The sequence below is a fragment of the Callospermophilus lateralis genome, chromosome 4 (genome assembly GCF_048772815.1).
Source record: "Callospermophilus lateralis isolate mCalLat2 chromosome 4, mCalLat2.hap1, whole genome shotgun sequence".
Taxonomy (NCBI): domain Eukaryota; kingdom Metazoa; phylum Chordata; class Mammalia; order Rodentia; family Sciuridae; genus Callospermophilus; species Callospermophilus lateralis.
Genome location: NC_135308.1, coordinates 8,044,086 through 8,059,300, shown reverse-complemented (window position 1 = coordinate 8,059,300; position 15,215 = coordinate 8,044,086). Strand labels below are relative to the sequence as shown.

Sequence of the window (15,215 nt, the reverse complement as noted above, 5' to 3'; positions counted from 1 at the left end):
CCCCAGCCCCCGCCCCCTCCCCGGGTCAGGCCTTCAGATGACCACAGTCCCAGCTGACACCTGGACTGCAGCCATGAGAGACCCAGCCAGAACCAGTTTAGGGCTCCCAGAATCCTGACCTACAGAAACTGCAGGGTGATAAACAACTGTTGTTCAAGTTTGGGGGCAAGTTGATCTGTTCCAGCACAACAGGTAACTACTCCTACCATCCCAGACCAGCCTAGGCAACTTAACACCCCAGGCTGCAAAGAAGGGAGGGGAAAAGGGAAGAAAGGAGGAAGGGAGAGAAGATTCAATACCCTCTTTCAGTAACAGAATATCATTAAATGAAGGCTGGGGATGTGGCTCAGTGATATAGCATCTGCCTGACATGAGCAAGGTCCTGGCTTCAACCCCTAGCACTGAAGAGAAAAAAAAGAAAAAAAAAATCACTGCATGATAGAGTCTCAAAATTAAAAAAAAATATTCCATCTGGATAGTAATAGGGAATTCATCAGATCACAAGAAAGCTAACTGTGTTGGGGTAGCACTAACCTAAAGTCTTACTTTGGGAGGGTACCAGGGATTGAACCCAGGGGTGCTTAACCACTAAGCCAAATCCCCACTCTTTTTATTTTTTATTTTGAAATAAGGCCTTGCTAAGTTGCTAAGGTTGGCTTTGAACTTGTGATTCTCCTACCTCAGCATCCCAAGCCACCAAGATGACAGGCATGTGCCACTAGCCCAGCTAGAAAATTCTTACTTTTGAAGACATGAAGTTTTCCAACTTCAATAAATGTAAAATTTTGTTGAGAGTCACAGCCGAAAGGGCCCCAGCAAACTTCCAGCTGCCAGCTGATGATTGGCTCACAGCAGCCCCCCAGCAAACTTCTAGCTGCCAACTGATTGGCTCCTCTGCAGTGATGCTCATTGGGCTGTTTCCCCACCCTTTCAGACCACGGAGCTGCTCACTGGGGGACTTTTTTTGCTCCGCCCCCGCGACCCAGCCAATGGGCCTCAAGAGCAGGAGGATTGTGGGAGGTTGAGAGGCTTGTGGGAAGCCGGTGGTGGCAGTTGGGCTCTGAAGGTTTTTCCTGAGGAGCTGTGTGGTTTGGTGTGTGGTTCTAAAATTAAGTTCGTTTCTTTTGACAAGTGGCTCCTGAATTGTGCCCAGCCAGACTGTGGCAAAATTTATTAGCATAATCTCTGTGTATAAACTAATTTCTTAGCCTTCTGTGAAACTCTTAGTAATCCCATTTTATCAATGAGAAGACAGAGGTTTGTTCTGATAAAGGAGGTTAAATACCCTGCCTGAAATATTCAGAACCAGTAAGTTGAACAATACTCTAACCCGGTTATATTCTGCTATCAATTGCAATAGGATTTCCGCTCCTTCACAGCTCCCAATACATACTTGGTAATACAGAGGAAGCTCAGACCTGAGAACTAAGTCAGATGACTTGACACTTCTCCAAATTATTTTGCCCTAGTGTCTGCTTCTTCATCCATTACTGACAAATTTGGTTTTCCAAAGAAAACAAAGATAAAATCATATTGAAGAAGATATATTTTGATATTTGAAAAGGCAGGAAACAGAACCAATCTGGACTTCAGGAAGTGAAAGTCATAAGTGCTTATTTCATTCTTCACTTCTAGTCACTGATCTCACATTGTTGGTGCCCCGGATTTGGCAACTTCCAGAAAATTGTCACGAAGAGTTCCATGAGGCCTTAGACAGGTTCAGATGTGATATAAAAATGTCACTCTGCAATTCAGTTCAACACCAGTAGCACTGTGCAGCCCTTCAAAGACTACTGCCTGCTGCTGGCCCACACAAACAGCAAACCCAAGTGGGAGATTTGTAACAGCAAATACCAAAGGAGAGAAGTGCATGCATTGTGCTTCGATGTATGTGAGAAAAGGAAACCTGGCAAATGACAAACGCTTGGTATTTTAAAACCCTTGATCGTGGAACAATATGCTTATATTTAAAAATGGCCTCATGCCATTAGGAAAAAGGAAATAGCAACCAAAGAACTGGCGCTCATTCAAGGAGAAAGTATAAAGTTTCTTGTTTACTCTTTAATTGTATAATTAGGCAAATCAGACAAGCTTTGTTTCAAATTTTGCAACTGCAAATTAAATGGACACTGGAAAGAGATTTAATTTGGAAGTCATAATTTTTTAAAGCTGAAAGAACTCTGAAGTCATCAAATTACTTGTCTTCCAGATGAGAATGGAGAGCCAGGAAGACCAACAAACTTCTCCAGGTCAGATGCTAGCTGGGAGCACCGGAGTCCTGGTGGAGCCAGCGCTGTGTGAGCACTGAAGCCCGATGCCCACAACTGTGGTCGGAGAGGGCAGAAGCCCAGCTGGGCAGAAAGGCAAGTCCTGACAGGTCAGGAGGATGCCTGGAAGGCGACACTGGAGACCTGCAGGTAAAGGAGCAGGGCCGGGGAACTGAAGAAGGGGAAGACCACTCCGCACAGAGGGATCCTGAAGCCCCAGAAGTAAGAGAGCACCAGCACTCTGCACTAGGCTAGGGGGTGATGACACCCAGAGACAGCAGGCGAGCAGTCAGGGGTTAGGAGGCGGCAGGCTAAGCAGGGACTTGTAAGTGACACTCAGGAAAGAATCTGGACTTGATCCCACAGGCCTAAGGGCAGTTTCTGAAGAGATGAAATAATTAATTCAGAAAGAAGTTGCAATGTATTATGGAGAAGGGATTGGACCAAGAAATCTCAAGGGAAGTGTCTGTCATCTAGGCAAGACACTGGAGCAGGCTTCTTCAGAGAAGTCTCAGCAAGAATAAGAGGGGTTAATTCGAAAGCTATTCATTATCTAAGCATTCATCACCACACGTGATGAGAGATCCACATTTAGAAGGTTACAAACATCAATTACACAGCACAATTATTACGCAAACACAATGCAAAAAGATCTCTAAAGAGAAATGGAAAATCTTATAAAAGACCAGCAATTTTATGAGCTCACTGGAAGCAATGTTAGGAACATGAGATTCACACCTGTGTTGAATGAGGATCAGGAAGAATTAGAAAAAGAATCAAAGAAGGAAAAGGATCTGGGGAATCCACGGATCTGGAGAGACCTTGGAGAAACTATTTATGTTCTGGAATACATTTTCCCCCTTTTATTGGCGCATCATAATTATACATCGGAATTATACATCGGAATTTCTTAAAAAAAAATTTAAGAATTTCTTAAGAAATGCCCCTACTTATGATCTTGGTACAAAAGTCAGAAATGATAGAAAAAAGGTCTTATGAGTTTCTTTGTTGTTGTTTTAATTATATATAGACACAATATCTTTATTTTGTTTACTTATTTTTATGTGGTACTGAGTGTCTCACATATGAGAAGAGCTCTGCCACTGAGCCACAACCCCAGCCCCTCTTACAGATTTTTAACGGGGAAAAAATGACAAAGTCAAGTATGTATTCAATTTTATTTCTCAACCTAAGAATTAGTTTAGAGCTGCAATTACAACCTAAGTTCTTCAAGTATTATGAACAGTTTTCTCATTATATCCTACCAAAGATTGGTGAAGTCAAGCAAGTCCCCTCTTGATGAGCCCTGCCACTAGAACACAACCTCCACAAACACAGATGCATGGGGCACTCAGCCCAGGCCCCAGGCCCAAGCCTGTCTTTGGTGAGTTCTGTGCCCTCTTCCTCCTCTGGCAAATAGAACACTACTGTTAGCTATGAAAAGTGACTGAGATGCCCTGGAAAGCACCTGACTGTCCTGAAACAGGTTCCCCTGGTCTCCAGCTTATGCAATGGACACTCAATTATTTCTAGGCCATTTTAACTACTGTCAGCATTTTAAATAATCTGAAGCAGTAACACTGAAATGACAAGGACAGTAAAACTATTCTTCTACTTACTTGCTTATATATTTATTTTTGGTACTAGAGATTGAAAAAAATATATTTATTTTTGGTACTAGGCCACCTCCACTAAGCCACCTCCCCAACCCTTTTTATTTTTTATGAGACAGGATCACACTAAATTGCTTAGGGTCTTGCAAAGTTCCTGAGGCTGGCTTTGAACTCGTCATCCTCCTGCCTCAGCCTCTGAGCCACTGGGATTATAGGCATGTATCACAACTCCTTTAATTCTTTTAAGCCTTTTAATTCAGGTACATCCAGAGAATAGTCATGTGTGATCAGGAATGCTTCTGTGAAAGTTGGAAGAATAAATGTCCTATGTAGACAATTTCTGGAAAACCAGGAGGTTATCAGGGTTAATTACACATTCCTGGTAGTAAAATGACTGTGATACCCATTTCCAAGTGGTTTTTAATGGTCAACATCTATTTATCTTTTTGTTTTAAATTTCTAATTATATTGCCTTTTGGCCAAAGGAAGTAACTCTGTGTCAAATTCCTCCACTGTCAGCATTACACAGAAGCAGAACCCAGGACATGTATATAAAGGGTGCAACAAAGCACATCCAAATGGTGTACAGTTTCAGGTTCAAAGATGAACACCAGGAAGAAATTCTGGGAGCATGTGGAGGCCAGAAGAAAACTCTGCCTCCCTCGACAAGGCTGCTCACATCAGCACCAGGCCCTTCTTCTACCTCCAAATCTCCCCCAGCTCCTGGCCTGCGCTCCACTCCCTATATATTCTCAAACACAGTGTTTTCTCCCACCAATGAGAAAATGAGCCCCACAAAACTAAACCAGGCATATAAACTTATTTCTTCATTAAAAAAAGTATTAGATGAAAGATTCTGTTCAAGGTTGACCCCCTGTTAGTAATTCTACCATCCTAGAATTTACATCCTCTAAAACCCAGCCCAATATCTATTATCATAACATCTCTATGAAGCCTGAGGCTCTGGGGAACCTGGAAATAGTCTCTCTGTCACCTACTTCGGCCACAGAGCCCCCCATAAGCTCATGCTCTACTGTGTGTGAGCACCTTGCCTTCCTATATATAGACCTGCGCCACCGGGGGCTGATTGGCTCCACTGCCCTGCCCATACCCTCCTCCCACACTTCATACAGATCTCCCTTCCTCCCTGTTCCTCTTTCCAGCTGAACTGAATTCACCAGCAAGCAGCCATGCTCTCCCCGGTACCCTTCAGCAACTTCTCCAAGAAGGTGAAAGCACATTAAATGATCATCAGTGAAGCCAAACAGAAAACAAGGTCACAGCTATCAAAGGAGTCTGAGAGGATGGGGCAGCCCAGCAGAGGATGTCCTTTCCTGTGACTCCTACTGTACATCAGCACCAGGCCCTTCTTCTACCTCCAAATCTCCATGAACAACTGTGTGGTTCAGTGTGAGCCCCACAACCCAGGCATGCAGACTCTGGAGGAAGAGGCTGCCAATTACTAGAAGAAACCTGGGCTCACTCAGCCCATGGAAATCACAGTTGCCAGACCCCTTCAGTAATTATATATCTGACACCGATGGAAGGAATGATCACTGGAAGAGATTAACAGTCTTTTCCTTTTTGTAAACTATCAAACATTTGCCAAGAAAGAGAGGTAAAAACACTTACTTTGAGCAGCCACGTGAGAACTGAGTCCCGATATGGAACAAATTTATTTTTGTTTTTGCCAGCACTCTGATCTGCTAGAGCCGAGATGACCAGACCGAGAGTTGTAAGGGACCTGCATGGTGCAACAACCAGAACAATTAAGAAAAATGGAGTATGTGAAATGTCACCTTTAGCCAGAGATCAAACACCAAGATGCTCTCTACCTGCATGTGAGCAGCACTATGGTCAGCATTTTGTTACTGTTTTAAAACACAGCAATTCTAAAGAGCCACTGTCCCTTTTGCTTAGCTCCTCCCCTTTTTTGCATTTTTGTAGATAAAAATGTGAGTGGTAAAACATTAGGTCAAGGTGAACACAAACACTACATATCTTACAGACAGAAGTCATAAACACAAAATAGTAATTAACACATAGAACAAGGCAAAAAATTAAATCTATAAGATTCAATAACAGCCCAACCTCTGGATGACGGTGCCTTATAATCCCAGTTATAGTTGGGATTATAACTATAGTTATAGTTGGTCACTAATGATTCACTGTATGTCCCTAAGGACAAAGAGACTCCAAACCACAAGGAGCCTGAGGGAGTATGGAGGAACTGTTAACAAAACATGATTTCATAAAGTCCTGGCTGGACTAGATAGCAGTCTTAAGAGGGCAAGCCCAGTGTGGCTAGGGCCCCTGGCAGATGTCCAGACAGTAGCACACGGGTCACAATCAACCAGACTGAGACCAATTATCATGTTCTCTTCTATAATTCAGATCAGTGGTTCTCAGCTAGATGGTGACTATGCCCCCACAGGGAAACCAAGCCACATCCAGAGTCCGAGTAATCACAAGTACACTGCCCTCTAGTGGAAAGATACCAAGGATGCTGCCAAACACCCTGGAGGCCAGGACCCCCAACCCTCAGGACAGACAGTCACCCAGAAATGCCACTAGGGCTGTCTGACAGAGGCTGGACTCCTCAGCCCCATCAGACATCTCCATGGAACATAAGATGAGCCTATGACATTGAAAATACCAGAAAAAAACCTTAATTGTCCCAGAATCATCTAATCATTTAAGGACCACAATGTTCCCCATTTGGCTGTTATTCGAGAAAGCAATAGGAAATTGCTTCTGAAAGGCTTACTTGTTAATGTTGCTGCCCTCCTTTAGCCGGTCACCAGCAGCTCCAGTTTTTGTTGCTCGTTCGCTGCCAGCTAAATCAACCAAGCTCAGTTTGCCCACTTTCTCCCCAGATGTCTACAAAATAAATTGACACATACAAAGGAACAGTTAAAATGGCAGAAACCAGGCTGTCTCAACCAACTGGATTTATTATCTAAATCTTTTATTACATTTGTTGTTATTGCAAAATCATTTTGTGCCCCTAAAAACACTGTAAGAAAACTGTACAATCCAGCAGTGGAGGCACACAAAATTTACAGACCTCTACTAATCCATATAAACTGAGTAATTATCTCAGAAAAACAGTGCCCCCTCAAATGGGAGATTTTGAAAGGAGTCCAATAAAATTTTCAGAGCAATATACAAAAGACTTAGAAGATGCAAATTTTAATATGATTTGCAACTGCGCTTAAAACTTCATGTTTACCAAAATCTTTAGACAAAATACATTCTTACTAATGTAAAATATATTAATCTGACTTATCCAACAGAAGAATCCTCAAAACAAAATTTCATCTAATGCATATATAATTTCATTTTTATTTTTTATAGTTAAGATATTTTAAAATATATATATTTTTAATTTTTTAAATATAGATGGACACAATATCTTTATTTTGTTTATTTTTATGTGGTGCTAAGGATCAAGCTCAGTGCCTTATATGTGCAAGGCAAGCGCTCTGCCACTGAGCCACAACCCCAACCCCTAAAATATTTTTAATAGCTGGGTGTAGATGTACGTGTTTGTAACCCCAGTGACTTGGGAGGCTGGGACAGCAGGATCACAAGTTAGAGGTCAGCCTCAACAACTTAGCAAAACCCTCAGCAAATTAGCAAGATCTGCCTCAAATAAAATATGAAAAAGGGCTGGGTTGTGGCTCAGTAGTAAAGCACCCCTGGGTACAAAAAAAAAAGATATTTTTTTATATAGTGATATTTTCCTTTCTCAAGTTGCATATGTAAAACAGATATTTTATACTTCAGCAGCAAAAAAAGAAAAAAAGAAATGTAAGAAACCAGTGCCAAAAGTCTAACGACTGGATCATTTAAAAAACTTTCCTTTAACATACATTTATATTTATTTCCATAAAATAAATATATTACTAACAAAAGAATATTTAGCTTCCCAAATCAAAGTACTTTTAGTTTAAAAAAAAAAGTCTTCAGTATGTTTTTTGTTTTATGCTGAAAAGGAAATAGGAAACAAAGAACTTTTTGTTGCTACACTAATCTTGCTGTGATGGTTAAAAAAAAAAAAGAAAAGAAAAAAAAATACGCTTTCAGCAAATAAAAATCCTGCCAAAATAAAGCACTTTGCCAGGGGGATTACTTTAGATTCTGGTATATGAAAGTGATGCTCTGAGGAATGGGCATCACAATAAAATATGTAAAAATTCACAAAAGAGAAAGAAAATATATGAGTCAACAGATAAGTTCTTAATGTGGCTGAAACATTTACATATCTGACTCAGTCTACTCGTCACAAGGTTCCAAACTAAATAATCAAAAAATACTCTACAAAATCTAGCAGCTTTGTAGTGCCATTCCCCGAGGGAAGCGAATCCTGACCCTGGCGTTTGGCAGAAGGTAACACTGCAAAAGAACCTCTACTGATGACGTGGAGCATTAACATCTGCTCACACAGGCAGCCAGCAGCTAAGGGCTCTAACACTGCTGTGACAGGGCTGTGGGATGGGTTCCACCTTCCCATAGCTGGACAGCGTGGGAGCTAAAGCCTCCATCTCTAAGACTCCCTTGCAGCCAGGATTCAGAATGTGGCGCAAATTCTGTCAATCAGATCTCCTTGTAAAAGATCTGGAAAGCAGAAGTAAAATGCCCCTTTTGGCTTTTTCTGATGGCAGACAGGATGGTGGAAACAGCACATTCAGCTTCTAGGATGCTAAGAGGCAGCTGCTTTGACAGAAGCGATTTCCTTATTCCTGCTTCCTGATCACCCTGTGGGATGTGCCTTGAACCCAAAGCTCAAAGGGTAACCTCAAAGATGGCACCATCCTAACAGACCAGATCCAAATGGTTCATGGAATTATTCCTAGAGATTCCACCTAGAATCCAATGCTTCTCAGGTATTCCAACAACTCTGCAGTCACCTAATTCTCTACACTAAACCCCTTTGTGTCTACCTGAAGAGGCTTCTGCTTCTTGTCTAGACAAGAAGTCCTGGTTGATAGTAAGTCTGGCTAGGTCTTTAATTCATCTAACATCTGAAGAGAAAAGATAAATGATGATAACTTAAAAGAACTAAAAAAAGGCCATGCATCTGAACACTTACCCCAGATTTCACATCATACAGAGTATGTGTGAGGGTGATTTTGAAGACTGCATGGGATCGGCTACTCTCCTCATTCATGTTGGTTGCAGCAACTGTCCGAGATTTGTTTCCCTCAGACATCAAAGACTCAATATCCTAAGTGAAAACAATTCAGACACACATCCTGTTATCTGTATAATAAACATTAAAATCTGCTATACTACAGAGCGCATTACAAGTGTAACTGATATGTGAACAACATTTGGAGTTCACATTGTGTTTTGCAATTAATATTAAGACTCACAGAATACAATAGCCAATACTGTCTCTGAAACCCAACTAAACTACATTTTTTCTACACTTTTTTTCCAAAAGAGAGTGGCAGCTTTGACTCAGAAAAGTTTAGAAGCTACAAATATACGACAACAAATACTCCATGACAAATATGCCACGCCCACATCCATCTACTTGAGAAAGTTGAAAAACTTAGTTTCTTTCATTATAAAAGCAGAATTTCTTTCATTATAAAAGCATTACACACCTATAATCCCTACCTAGCTGAGCAGCTGAGGTAGGAGGATAGCAAGCTCCAGGCCAGCCTAGGCAAACTGGCAAGACCCTATCTTGAAAAATAAAATCAAAATGTTGGGTGCAGAGGTACATGCCTGTAATCCCAACAACCCAGAAGACTAAGGCAGGAGGATCACAAGTTCAAGGAGTCTCAGAAACAGCAAGGCCCTTCTATAAATGAAAAGTAAAAAGGTTGGGGATGTAGCTTGGTAGTAGAGCATCCCTGGGTTCAATTCCCAGTACCGCATAAATAGAAAAATAAATATTTTAAAAGGGACAAAGATGTAGCTCAGTGGTAGACCACTAGCTTAGCATACATGAAGCCCACTACTGTTTAAAAAAAAGTAATTAAATAAATTTTAAAATAAATTAGATAATACAAATAAGCAAAAATCAAATAAAAATAATTTACTTGTAACCTCTTCACCCATGCATATTATTTCCCACATACTGGGCACATATCTTATTGGACCTGTTCTTAAAAATGAGAATATCAAGAAACTAGTTTCTGCAGAGATTTGCTACTTTGTTGCTCTTACCACTCAAAGAGAGACAGTATAACAGAAAGAAAGGTGAGATTTAAAAAATAAATTTGTTTAGTTGTAGATGGACATAATATTTTTATTTGTTTATTTTTATGTGGTGCTGAGGATCAAACCCAGGGCCTCACCCATGCAAGGCAAGCATTCTATCACTGAGCTCCAACCCCAGCCCAAGATCATGGAATTTTCATTTTAAAAAATGTTATAAGCTCTAAAAGGGTTATTTGACCAATCTGAAAAATCTGAAACTTTAATTTCATTAATTACAACAGAGAGTTATAAAACCATCTACTTAGGCTAAGCAAGTGGCTCAGTGGTAGAGCTCCTGTTTAATATACACAAGGCCCTGGGTTCAATCCATAGCACAGAAAATAAATGAATAAAACTAAATCATCTACTTTACAAGACTTTTCATAAGGAACAAAAAAGATGGTACATCTGAAAGAGCTGTCTAGTTGCCTACTATGAACCCAGTAAAGGAACTCTAGCTAAGTGCAAGCAGCAGAGCTGGGAGATCACATTTCCCAGATGCCCTTGCACCTCAGTCTGGCCCCATGACTACACTTTGGCAAATAAGATGTAAAGTATAATAGAGACTATCTGGGCCACTCTCCTTAAAAGGAGTAGCTTGCCATCATATCCTGGTTCTAAGAGTTGTCTTGAACTATGAGAACATGGTCATTACATCTCTCTATGTGGGGTGGGGAAGAATGCAGGTCCCTAATAACACCTTGGAGCCACCAAACCAGCCTCTACCTCCAGACTTCTTTTACATGAAAACCTTATTTAAATCACCATTCATTCTTCCACTCCGATGTATACTGAGAGCATCTACCATAAGCCAGGTACTTTCTGGACACTGAGGATAAATAATGAACAAAACAGATAATAATCCACACTTCAAAATATTAAATCCTGGGCTGGGGTTGTGGCTTAGTGGTAGCGCTTGCCTAGCACGTGTGAGGCACTAGGTTCGAACCTCAGCATCACATATAAATAAATAAAAAATAAAGGTCCATCAACAACTAAAAAATAGTTTAAAAATATTAAATCCTGTTATGTTTTTATTTTTTTAGTTGCAGATGGACATAATACTATATTTTATTATTTATCGTTATGCACTGCTGACGATTAAACCTAGGGCCTCACATGTGCTAGACAAGAGCTCTACCACTGAGCCCTAGCCTCGTTACATTTTTTATGTTATCTGCAATTGAATATTATCCTAAACTGACACACATGTGTGGAAAACTTTGCAAATCATATAAGATTTTGTTTATGCATATTAAGTAAAAAAGAATAATGTTTAAGGAAAAATTCAACATGATAGAGAAAAAGCCTCAAAGTAAAAACATTAGCTGCAAAAGAAGTATAAAATGGTACCAAAATAGAAAAACAACAACAAAAGGTAAAATTCACTACCAAACCCATTTTAGCTCTGTTAAGCCTGAAAACCCTAAGGCTTAATTTTAATATTTAAAATTTATTTAGCCTACATTTATTCTCTGGTCTCATAATCCACTGACTCCTTTTTACAACTTTTTCTTAAAAAGTGATTATTAAATGATGCTATTGTAAATTTAATTTTTAAAACAAAAAATACACTAAATTTAAGTAGTTCATATAAAGAATGCTGTTACCTTATAGCTTGTTACAGCCAGTTTAGAAAGTCCATCCACATAGGGTCCCAACACACTATGTTCTCTGACTTTCAAGGTCTGACGACTTCTGTTCATGACAAAGAACAATTTGTTTTTAAAAGGACTCAATTGTACTTTACAGAAATATGTTTCATTCAAGAAAGACCCCAAATAAATAAAACCCAAACTGGCCTGATCCCCCAAAGAATTTAAACCAAACTCTAAAATCTCCACTCCAAAGAAAAACTTCACAATGTGGTAAAATACCACATTACTCAAAAGGGTACACTGTAGGACGTCTATTTACTACTGCAAAGAATGCAGAGTCAAATAAATAAAACAATCCCCTTGTCATATCACAGAATGTGGCACAAATGTTAACTGTGCAAGAAAAAGAAAACTACAGACCCAGCTCAATCATGAATAAAGACAAAGAAACAAAGACAATGAAATGAGTCTAATAATGACCTAAAAACACAACCCTGGGCTTATCCCAGGGCAGCAAGGTTGTTTTCACAGGGGATGGGGATCAACACATTTCATCACACCGACTGACTGAAGGGAGAGTGGGGAGTATGATCCCTCCAGTAAGTGTAGGAAAAAGGATTTAATAAAATGAAAATTAAATACTTGTTCATAATTTTCTTTAAAAACAAGCCAGTTTGCAAACAAGAAACTGATAAACCCAGTAAAGGGCATCTGCCAAAAACAAAGAGTATATGTAGCACGCTTAAGGTTATAAGCCAAAAATTTTTGTTAAGATGTTGGTCAAAGGGTATAAAAAGTTTCATTTAGGAGATTCCAGAGATCTGTTGCACAGCATGGTGACAATAGTCAATAAAAATGTAACATATTTAAAAATTGTTAAGAATGGTCTTTAGATGTTCACACTATAAAGATATATAAGGTGATAGACATATTAGCTTGATTTCATTGTTCTATAATATATACATATATCAAAACAGCACATTTCAACCCACAGATATAATTATTATTTATTAATTAAAAATTAATTTTCTTCAAAAGAACATTTGCTGATGGTAAGATTTCTTATGTTCTTTAGTTTATCTGTACTTCCTATTATGCATGTGTATTCATTTTGACTACAGAATTTTTTTAAATAAATAATGAACTGGAATGCTTAAGCTTCTGTGGTGGTTCTCTAAGATCGGCACTTGGCTTGACATCCGTATTCCTTTACAGTCTGCCCTTGCCTCTTCCTTTGACTCAAATCTCCTAATCCTTGGCGTGGGCTGGAATTCACGAGTATCTACTCTTTGACAGACCTTGGGGCTCCAGAAGAGCAAAAATGGCGTTTTATTAGTTTTGGGGTCTGCAGTTCCTGGCACAATTTCTGACACATAAGAGTCACTCAGGGAATAAACCTGGCTAACAAAGTGATATGAGAGGGCTGGGGATGTGGCTCAAGCGGTAGCGCACTCGCCTACCATGCGTGCGGCCCAGGTTCAATCCTCAGCACCACATACAAACAAGGATGTTGTGTCTGCCAAAAACTGAAAAATAAATATTAAAAAAAAAAATTCTCTCTTCCCCCCGCCCCGCCCCTCTCTCTCTCTCTCTAAAAAAAAAAAAAAAAAGTGATATGAGAATCAGGCAATAAGAAAGACTCCAACATGTTGGCTTACATGATGTGGAAAGAGGGCTAGTAACAAAAACAGAGAAGAGGGGAAGGAATGGTGGTGAAGACTTCATACAATAAGCAACTAGCACAGAAACTGAAGCCACACCCAACCACTAGTACCCAGGAGAAAGCATGCAAGCAGAGGTATTCAGGGTAAGATAATTAGCAGCTAAAGACTTATCTTTTATGTAAGCAGCAGACTTAAGGAATGGAGAAATGACTTAAATCTAAAATGTTATTGTCCTCTAGTATACCATCTATAATTTAGTATTTCCTAATGATTTGAAATCTTTTAGTACCCTAGGATCAATATACAAGGTCACTTATTGCTACATAACTATAGATGAAGTCAGATAGTCACAAAATTTAATTCTCACCTCTTACCCCAGGTTATATTCTATTATTAACATTTTTCCTTTCATTTTTCCCTTATTTCTGTTTTCATTAGTGCATGATAGTTGTACATAATATTGGGGTTCATTTTGACATACTCATACAAGCATGGAATATGATTTGCTCCACTGCAGTTCCCAGTACTTCCCCCTTCCCTCCCCACCTCCCTCTCCCACCTTTTCCCTTAGAGATAATGTAGACTGTATTATGTCCTGAGTGCAGCAACATAATTACATAACTACACATACTAGATGGTGAATTCACAAAATTAGTACTTGAATTAAAAAGTATTTGAATAGGCAGGAGAAGGGAAGGAATGGTGATGAAGACTTTATACAATGAGCAACTAGCACAGAAACTGAAGCCAATACTTGAATAAAAAAGTTCTCTCTCTTGGGCTGGGGATGTGGCTCAAGCAGTAGCGCGCTCGCCTGGCATGTGTGCGGCCCGGATTCGATCCTCAGCACCACATACAAACAAAGATGTTGTGTCCGCCGAAAACTAAAAAATAAATATTAAAAAACTCTCTCTCTCTCTCTCTCTAAAAAAAAAAAAAAGTAATCAAGGCATTATTTTGTTTAAAAAAAAGTTCTCTCAAATAGTCTTTGTTGGGAACAAGATCACCTTTAAAACTTTAATCCATTAACTTTGACTCTTCAGAAACACTAAAAAAAAAAAAAAAAAAAAAAAATCCTCAAGAAACTTTTGTAAGAGCAGCAGCAGCAGCAGCTACCATGTACTGAGCGCTTTTTGGATGCCAGGAAAGTCCTGAGGCCTCAGGCCTATCATCAAACATCAAATTGTATAACCTGTTCCCCATGCACAAGCTAGGCCTAGAAAGCACAAGGACCTTGTTCAATAAGTAACAAGCAGAGAACCTGGATCCAAAGCTGCAGGATTCCAAAGCCCACGATGTTACATACTAAGCCACACACAGGACCAAACCTAAGACTATAAACACATTCAGCCAGTAAAGTTCAAGCTATTCCACCTAAGTACTATGGAATATAAAACAAGGGAATGAACGGGTATGAAGTCAGACAGCTGAAAATATCTGGAAAGAGTAGGTCTGAGCTGGATCTCAGAGAAAGTAATGATCTTCAAGGAGGTCAAAGTGCAAGGAAAGTAGTGCAGGCTGACTGAACAAGTGTACAGGAATACAGTATTATGCAAAACGTGGGTGCCACCCACCTCTGGTCTTCCTGTCCTATTTTAACTTTCTCTAACCATCTGCTGATCATACTTCAAACAGGTGATCTCTTTACACTACTGCAGTGTGGCACAGGGCTGTGTCCTACACACAAATGGTTCTCACCTAACTTCTCAATGGACAAAGTACTCAGCACAAAATTCATCAAATAACCTGTGGGCACTTTCCTCTGCTCTGGGCAGTAATTGCTTTCTTTTTTGCAGTACTGGAGACTGAACCCAGGGCCATCCTATCACTGAGCTACATCCCAAGCTCTTTCCATTT

At 39.8% G+C, this 15,215-nt stretch overlaps 1 protein-coding gene across 4 annotated transcripts in view; it reads right to left on the bottom strand.

Moving 5' to 3' along the window:
* Positions 1–15,215, bottom strand: part of Kif13b (kinesin family member 13B) — a 160,742-nt gene that overhangs the window by 85,171 nt on the left and 60,356 nt on the right. For all 4 annotated transcript variants that reach the window (XR_013091164.1, XM_076853515.1, XM_076853513.1 and 1 more), the window contains 4 exons: positions 11,707–11,794; positions 8,976–9,110; positions 6,648–6,760; positions 5,513–5,624 (listed from right to left, as the gene is read on the bottom strand). Coding sequence is in view for 3 of the 4 variants with exons in the window: in XM_076853515.1 (XP_076709630.1) it covers positions 5,513–5,624; positions 6,648–6,760; positions 8,976–9,110; positions 11,707–11,794 (448 nt within the window). In the remaining variant the exon portion in view is untranslated. The remainder of the gene's footprint in view (positions 1–5,512; positions 5,625–6,647; positions 6,761–8,975; positions 9,111–11,706; positions 11,795–15,215) is intronic.